We start from the raw sequence: 8,914 nt of genomic DNA on the forward strand, positions 1-8,914 counted from the left end.
AAAGATGGGGATGATCACAGGATGACGCATTTCTGGAAAAAGCACATACTGTCAATTTTACCATATCACAAATACATTCTTTTTTTTAGATAAACGATATGTGCAAAACAAGTATAGGTGTGATTCATGATGCAGCAGATACTGAAGTATAAACTGTGAATACCACGAGGTTCATGAGGTTTCTCATCAGAACATGGACTTTGTGTTGACAGATTCAGGCCAGATTAGGCTGACAAAATATAAAAAAGAGATATTGATGTCGTCTTGGTGGAATTAGTTATAACTACACGTGGAGGTAAACAAGTTCCAGTCTTTACTGACATGTGCAACACTTGCGTGAGGCTTATGTTTTCATTGCACGTTAGCAAAACGCGCCGCAGCGTCTCGCCTCAGTCGTTCCAGATGTGCATCGTGACTACCTGTTTCAAAGCATGGAGTCATTAAGAGGTGTGTGTTCGTGAAGTTTAATGTTCAGGAAACGGGTTGAGTAAAGCTCAATGCTGTAGGCACAGGATGCAAGCAGATGAAATATTAAAAAACTTTAAACAAATAAAGATCTAACATCCTTGAAGAAATGCATATCGCCCGCCACCTTGTGCTGAGAAATGACGGAGCTGCTGCTGTTTTAGTCAAATCTTGAAAACGTTATTCGAAATCTTGTGTGGTATCGAGATGCGACACTCGGAGCATGTGTTGTGGACAACTCTCAGCTACTACCACATCAAAATTAACAGAGCTGCAGCCATTTTCGTGTTGGCTCTTGCTGGTTAGTTGTGACGTCCCTCTTGAAAGTGTCGTTTAAATCTGTACATTAGTTCATGAGATATTTTGCTAACAGACAGATGACTCCAGATGGTTAATGGCAACATTTTGAACAGAGGTTCTGAATATGTGTTACGGATGAGTCTCATCTATTAGCACACTAAATTAAAGCTCAGTTTTTGTAAAACTTACTGAGTTGGAGCCATTTTTGTTTTAAAGTGTTACTTGTGGCAGCCATCTTGAATCAAGTTGACTCCAAACGGGCATCAGTTGTAGACGACCATCCGGTGATAACGTTTTCAGTTTTAATCAGATTTGTTCAGCGGTTCATGAAATATTTTGGTAACAAACGCATCATAAACGCTGTCGACCATCTTGGCCCCTCTCAGCGTGGACTATAAATCTTAATTTACTTCTGAGAACAGACGAATAAACAACAGAATGTAAACGAGTACCTCACGGTGGATTTTCAAACGTGATCAGTTCTAAATCAGGATGTGAGATTTTAAACTTTCACTCCAAACATTAAAAATAAAAACGCTTGTAGTTCACCTTTATTATAATTATTTTTTAATTAAGAAGTGTAATCAGGACTAAAAGTAAAGGGTCATTTTGCATCAAAACCTCCATTTAAACTGAACATTTTATTTATCAGCTATAAGATGCTGAACCGCACCAACATGTTTAATACTGAGATCTTCACTGTAAATACATTTATTTACAGTTTATCATGCTGTCTGACTGACAACCGTGTGGCACTACACAAGTTTCTGCTGTGGCCAAAATAAAAACAACTTGGTAAATGTTCCTGCAGTCACAGGTGTGAAGTTGTTTCCTCCTCGAACGCTTCAGACTTGTTCAGGTTGGCTGATGTATTAGACGTGCTTTTTGTTTCTTTCTGCAGTTCTTGTCATCTGAATCAGCAGCACTTGAACCAGTCAGCCTGTTTATGACCAGTATGTTTACTGGGACGTTGAGCTATGGTGGCCATGTTGGTCCAGATCTTTCCGTGTGTTGGTTATGAAAGCCAAGAGTTCAGGAGTTTTGTTCCTCGGTGAGTCATGCATGCACTATTCTAGTGAAGACAATGTTCTATATTATTTTAATAGCAGGACCTGGCTGTTTTTTCTCAATTGTTTCAGGCATTTTAGTATTTTCTTTGTTCATTCAGCCAGTCGAAGGTCAAAGACGTGCTGAGAAGCAGTTGTGTGCCAAACCTCCTGCAGGTTGTAAATAGGTGCGTCGTGTTGTACAGTTCTGTTTCTGTGAACCCAAGTGAAACATCAGATTTGCCTTTTCTTATTCCGTGTCGTTGCTTTCAGTCTCGTCAGCACCTTACCGTAAAGTCCAAACACTGTTGGTCTGTAAAGTGCACACTTTGATCTGTCACATCTTAACGTGTGTTCAGACTGACCGACGGTGGTTAAACGTCCCTCGCATGATGGAGCCGGGCGGCTGCCGTGTTCTTATGAAGGACGAGGTGATAAGATAAAAGCATCCTCTGAAGCCTGATGGGAATCTTAAAGAAATAGTTCAGACTTTTTTTTTATGGATCTCTGCAGATGGATTATGACCCAATATGTTATTTGTTGTAGACAGCCCTTAGTTTGTCCAAACTGACAAAGTTCAGAGTTCTGTCTAAAATGAACAGCAGCAGCTGGTTGTAGCACTTCTGTTGCAGCCTGGAGCTCTTCCTGCAGGAATATCATCCTATTTTTACTGGAATACCCCCAGAATGTGACACTGATGTCAGAGTTCATGCTCAATAATCCAGGTATAAAATCCAACAATGTTCAGTCAGGTCATCTGGAAACTGTCCAGATGACCTGATGGTTTATAAACAGCATTTGCATGAACAGCTATACAGGTGCATCTCAAACAATTAGAACATGAACAGGTTAATGTTTTTGTCAATTCTAAAAGTAAAACTCATTTATTATCTAGGTTCTTTACACAGAGTGGAACATTTCAAGCCTTTATTTCTTGTCATTTTGATGATTATGGCTTACAGATGATGAAAAACCACAAAATGAGAATATTGTGCAGATGTTCATCATTACAGACTCCTGGTGTCTCACCCTGATCAGCTGATTAACTCCTGGACATGAGCTGTGAATGTGTCATTCCTCAAGTCCAGCCACTCCTGGACTAGAGACAACATGAGAAGTGTCTTACCTGCTGAGGAGACAGAACTGGATTGTTGCTCAGAGGTCCAATGTCCTCTTTTCAGATGAAAGTACATTTTCACGTCATTTCTGGAGGAAGAGTGGAGAGGTCCAGAATCCACGTTGTTGAAGTCCAGAGTGGTTTCCACAGTCCGTGGTGGTTTGAGTCCATGTCCTCTGCTGGTGCTGGTCCACTGTGTTGTCTGAAGTCCACAGTCCGCACAGCATCTAGCAGGACATTTTAGAGACTTCATGCTTCCTTCTCAGCTTTTGGACGTGCTGGTTTCATTTTCCAGCAGGACTCGGCACCGGCCCACACTGACACAGTACCAACAGCTGGCTCTGGAATATTATAATGTTCTGAGACACTGAGTTTTTGTTTTTCATTATTTGTAACAAATAATCATCACAATTACAGGAAGTAAAGGCTTGAAATGTTTAACTCTGTGTAATGAGTTTATATAAAATATGAGTTGTATTTTCTGAAATGACTGACAGACAAATGAACGTTTAGACAATGTTGTAATTGTTTGAGATGCACCTGCACAGTTTTTAAATGGGAACAGTTTTAAGATGGCAGCAAGCGGACCCCTTTGGTCTTGGCCTCGCTCAGGCTAGCTGTTAGGTTGTCCATCTGGTCAGAATTAAACGTCATTTCTTTAATCGCAGGTTGATCAAAGAGCTGTGTACCTGCAGCAGGTCAGGTGTAACCAAACCCCATTTCAGAAGAGTTGAACTCTCTCTTTAACGGCGTTATATTAATGCTTTATGTTCATCTCTGAAAATGCACTGACCGTATAAACATGCCAGATTTGTAGAAATAAAATTTAACAAAAATCCAAGGCCTAAAAACTGGGTATTAAAATCACAGCCTTAAGCTGAGCTTTAGTTTGTCAACAAAACGTTTCAGGTTTATTTCTTCTCACATTGTGCAGCCATGAGATGGTTTCATTGTCTCTTAACTGTCTGAAGGTCATGAACGTTGTACAGTCCGTTCAGCTGTTGAATAAACTGAATAAAAACTGTAAAGCTCACCTTATTGACACTGTTTTGATGTAAAGACATGCTGATACAGACTAGAATACAAACCTACATTTATTCAAAAACATTTCACAGCTTGAGCTCTGTGATCATCGGCTGCCCCCGCAGGCCGAGCAGGAGGTTGTTGGCTGCCAGGGCGGACATGGCGTCCCGGGTGGTGTAGGAGGCGCTGGCAATATGTGGAAGGATCACTGCAGGGAGGGGGGGGGCACAGTTAACAGGATGAAGTAATAATGATTTGGTGTGTGGTTGGTAGTAAAGTCTGTCCGACTCACCGCAGTTGTTCAGGGTGAACAGAGGGTGGTTGGTGGGGAGGGGCTCGGGTACGGTGACATCCAACCCAGCTCCTGCTATCTGTCCTGTGGACAGAGCCTGATAGAGGTCCTCCTGGTTCACCACCCCCCCTCTGACAACACAAAGACTTGTTGACCAACACTTCATGCTGCTGGAGGGGTCAGACATGGCTGGCCCTCACTGACCCCTTCATCGGATGTTCAGCTGATAAAGGTACTGCTCAAAACTTTAAACCATTTCCATTTAAAAAATACATTATTCAGTTGTAGATGTACATCAAATGATTATTTCCTGGAGGTTTTATTCAAATCTATCCAGTAGTTCAAGACATATTTTGCCAACACACACTTCAACAAGTTAATTGCAACATTTTAGCAATAATCTAACTCAATTAGTTGCCGCTCAAATTATTTGTTGGGGATCAGTCTTGGTTACAATCACACCAAATTTCTGGTTGAGTCCATTTTGTGTTTTTTTAAGGTCAGTTGACTGATTCAGTCGTCTTGAATCAAATTAACTCCAAATGTTGATCAGTCGTAGATGTATGTTACTTTCAATGATTACATTTTAGGATTTCTTTCAAATTCATCCGGAGGTTCGTGAGATAATTAAAGTGTAACACAACAGAGCTGTGATTCAGAGCGGGTACCTGCTTGTGTTGACGAAGATGGAGGTTTTTTTCATTTTGGAGAAAAGGTTCTCGTTGCAGATCTCTCTTGTCTCTGGTGTTAAAGCACAGCACACAGCCAGGAAGTCTGACTGCTTTGCCAGCTCATCCATAGAGACTAGAACATCAAAACAGGGTCGATTTAAATTAATATCTGTCGGACTGTTGTCATCCCCTTCACTGTATTCCTGTAAGAATGACCTTTACTTTAGAAATGACAGTACTCTAAATTCCCCCAAAAACCTATCTCCCTAAAAGTATACCAGGCCAGCTAAGTGACCATGATGTCTTACCGTACTCTGCATTGATGGCATTGGCCAGCTCAGGCCTGGGAGCCACATCTGTGTAGATAAACTTCTTGACTTTGAAGGGAGCCAGACGCTCTGCAATAGCCACACCTAGGAGAACAAGCACACACAGAACAACACATCTGGTATTCCCTGCAGGAAAGCAGATAACTGCATCTTATGCTGATAAATGACTGCGTTATAGTCAATTATGTCAAATGTTGAGTTCAAAAGTTAATCCAATGATTTGTCTCTGAGAATTTCATCAAAACATTTTGCTTGAAGACAGAAAACCAAACACGTCTGGTGCGATTCTAGAATCTGACCTTTAGGGGTGCTTAGCCCCCCAGTGCTGACAATGACTCTTGGCTTGAACTACACGGTGACCATTGATGTCAATAATGTGGGGGACACACACTAGAGGGGGAGTCTGGGGTCCTCCCCCAGGAATTTTTGAACTAAGTAGATGTCATTTCCTGCATTCTGGTACATTTTGACTGGTTGCTAAACCTCTGTTTACCTCCATAAGTACAGTGAGGCTGTGGCTGAGTGGCTAGAGCAGTCATCCTCCAATGCGAGAGTTGGGGGTTCGAATTCACCAGCAGTTACATGCTGAAGTGTCCCTGGGCAAGACACTGAACCATTCATTGCCTCTGATGTGTGTCCCATCGGTGTATGAATGTGATAAAGCACTGATTAGTCTCTTTCAAATGATTTGTTCAATTAGTTTTGTAGAGATCTAGTAGAGTGCTGTATGAAAGGGTAAATGAGGACACAGATTGTAGTGTAAAGCGCTTTGAGTGTCTTGATGAGATCGGCATTGGGCACTATATAAGTACAGTCCATTTACTATTTACAGTGAACACTTGAATCAATAACTATTTTCAAGTTAATGGCACAACAAGAAGTAGCCTGACCAACAGCTCTCCTTGTGTGAATAAAGCACGCTCCGCTTCTCTCACGCATCCTAACACCACCCCCCACCCTCGGTCGACAACTGTATTGCAGCGCGCACGATACAGATGCACTAGCTAAGATGCTATAGCACTCTGCTGCTCTCACGCACCCCCACCCCCCCCCCCCCCCCCTTTTACTTGGGGGCAATTTTAGGTCGCCGATTGTTCAGTTGCTGATGAGTCTACTGGACTGATTGATGGGTGGCATCATGAAAAAAACTCATAGTTTTTACTGGCCCGTTACGTGTCATTTATTCCATATTTATTCCAAATTCATTCAATATTTTGGTGAATCTAAGGTTGCAGAACTGAGTTTCCTTACAAAATCACAATAATGGTTTATTAATTTTTCAGGGGTGCTGAATTAAAATTTAAGGGTGCTTGAGCAATCCCAAGAAGAGGATAAAATAAAATCGACACTGAGCCACAGTCATAAGTGTTATCCCCCAAACTTTGCCTTTTTGTGGTGATTATAAAATATTATGTTGACAGAGATGGTGCTTCTGTGGGTTATACTCACCGATCCGTCCGAGACCCAGAATACCCACAGTGCTGTTGGCCAGCTCATATCCACACAACCACAGAGTTCTCCACGTGCCCCAGCCACCACTGACACAGAAGACGTATTGAAATATGTAATGGATTGCTGCGATCTGGTTAGTGAGTGATTAAAACATTACATCTTAGCTTCATGTGTGGCCTCGACGAGCCTCCTGGAGGTGGCGAGCAGCAGAGCTACAGTCAGCTCAGCAACAGCATCTGTCAGAACATCAGGGGTGTAACCTACACGGATTCCTCTGCAGAGAGACACACAGACACAGGAAGTCATGCACATGTACGTCACGGGAATTTTGCCTGTTAGTTGTGTTTAGGTGTGTTGAAGTAGCTACATGGGGTCCTATAGGTGTACACATGGAAGAACCTTGTGTCTCAGTGGGAAATAAAACAGCAGAAGTCACCTTTTCTTCAGCTCCTGCAAAAACAGATGATCATAACCCACAGACATAGTACTGACCACCTTCAGGTTTGGACCTGCAGATAAACATTAAGCATCAGCAAAAAGCCTGTTAAGAATGTTCAGGTTCTTCTTCTACAAAGTCAAAGACTGCAGACGTCATACCTGCTGCGTCCAGCAGCTCTGCATCAATCTTTTCTGTCAGCACGCAGAGCAGACCGTCAACACCTTTCACTTTCTCGAGCAGCTCCTTCCTCGGCACGGGGACATCGTCTGAGTTCCACAGCTCGAACTGCACCCTGAGACGGGAGGACACAAACCACAACTCTTTCTTCACCAGCCACAGAAGCTGATAAAACAGGTGATGCTCCCAGTTTGGCAGACGATACACCAAACTGTGGCACCTTTGTCAAAAGACTAAAACTTATATTCAGTGAGGTTTTTCTTTTGCACTTTGCTGAGGACATGCTATACAGGTATTGATGCATTTCACCAGCATGCAGTCAAATACTACTTGAAACAAACAAGCACTACTATTTTGACTCACTGTTCTGATTCCCGGAGGATCTTCAGTCCCTCAGGTGGGATCTGTCTGGTGACATACACCCGTTGCAGGGTCGACATCTCCCTCTGCACTTTAGCTGTTGCACCACCAGAGACACTCAAAGGAGCAACTGCGATCCTCTGGAGCCGACGCAGAGCCACACGACTGCTCCACATTTCCAAGAACGTGTAAGCTTGAGCTGGTTGTCTGTAAGATGAAGGAGGTACTTTGGAGTTTAGAGTGTGTTGAGGGCATGAGTACAAGTCTGACTGCAGCACTGGGGGAGGCTCCCCTCTAAGTCTGACCAATATGATTACAGGGAGGAGGCCTCTGAGGTCTGAAGGTGAGTTTTTTTTCCCCAGACAAACAAAAGACAGAAATCCGTGAGCATGATTTTTGTTGAGGTTTTACTGAATATGGAGGTCCTTTGAATTTCAGAATAACTTAATTTCAAAACAATTACACTCGTAAATGTTTAAACTGGTACATTTAACAGCAATAGTGCTGCACTTTTTCCTGCATCACCCACACAGAACTGGATTCAGACAGATGTAAATGTTTCACTGGGCTGCTGACCTTTGATTCAGCAAACAGTGGTGGACTCGCGCATCGTTTGTTCTTTTTGTTTAGACCGGTTCATAAGTTTTCCCTTAGTTTCCAAAGTTTAAGTGTACAGTGTTTAGTTTTAGGCATCAGAGATCTGTCAGACACTTGAGCAATGAGATGCTACACATTTGCAAACATGTCTACTGATTTATGTAATTACAGAATACAATGTTATGGTTTGAGCATTAAAAAAGCCCATTAAACACAATTTATTAAGGATGCCAATGCATAAGCACTGAAGCACTGAACTTCATGTAAAACAAATGCTTGGCCTGCATATTGTTGTGCAGCTTTGAACTAAAATTTGGGACTAGTGTGCCATGACTTTTGATAGCAGTAGACAAAAATAAAAAAGTAAAAAGCAAGAAAAAAATCTCAGAAAACGACAACACCCAAGTCTCTGTGGACTTCTGTTATATTCTAGGGCAAAATATTCTCCACAAATTTAGAATTCAGAGTTCTTAACTTGCCTTTTCTTCTTCTTCTTTTGGCTTCTCTCTCTTCTGGGGTTACCACAGCGAGTCATCCTCCATCTCACTCTGTCCTCTTCATCCTCTGTCCTCACTCCAACTACCTCCATGTCCTCTCTAAATTCAGATGAGTGACTATTAGCATCTTCTGACACTCACAATTTAAG

General features: G+C 42.2%; 1 protein-coding gene across 1 annotated transcript; it reads right to left on the minus strand.

Moving 5' to 3' along the window:
• Window positions 1–4,004: 4,004 nt before the first annotated feature.
• Window positions 4,005–7,923, minus strand: grhprb (glyoxylate reductase/hydroxypyruvate reductase b). The gene is made up of 9 exons (XM_037674996.1): window positions 7,675–7,923; window positions 7,293–7,426; window positions 7,132–7,204; window positions 6,853–6,969; window positions 6,693–6,781; window positions 5,223–5,327; window positions 4,912–5,047; window positions 4,244–4,374; window positions 4,005–4,159 (listed from the first exon to the last, which is right to left on the minus strand). The coding sequence occupies exons 1-9, from the start codon at window positions 7,845–7,847 to the stop codon at window positions 4,038–4,040; spliced, it is 1,080 nt and encodes a 359-aa protein (XP_037530924.1). The 5' UTR covers window positions 7,848–7,923; the 3' UTR covers window positions 4,005–4,037.
• Between the last annotated feature and the right edge of the window lie 991 nt (window positions 7,924–8,914).

Source organism: Nematolebias whitei, chromosome 3 (genome assembly GCF_014905685.2).
Source record: "Nematolebias whitei isolate Nwh7 chromosome 3, NemWhi1, whole genome shotgun sequence".
NCBI lineage: Eukaryota > Metazoa > Chordata > Actinopteri > Cyprinodontiformes > Rivulidae > Nematolebias > Nematolebias whitei.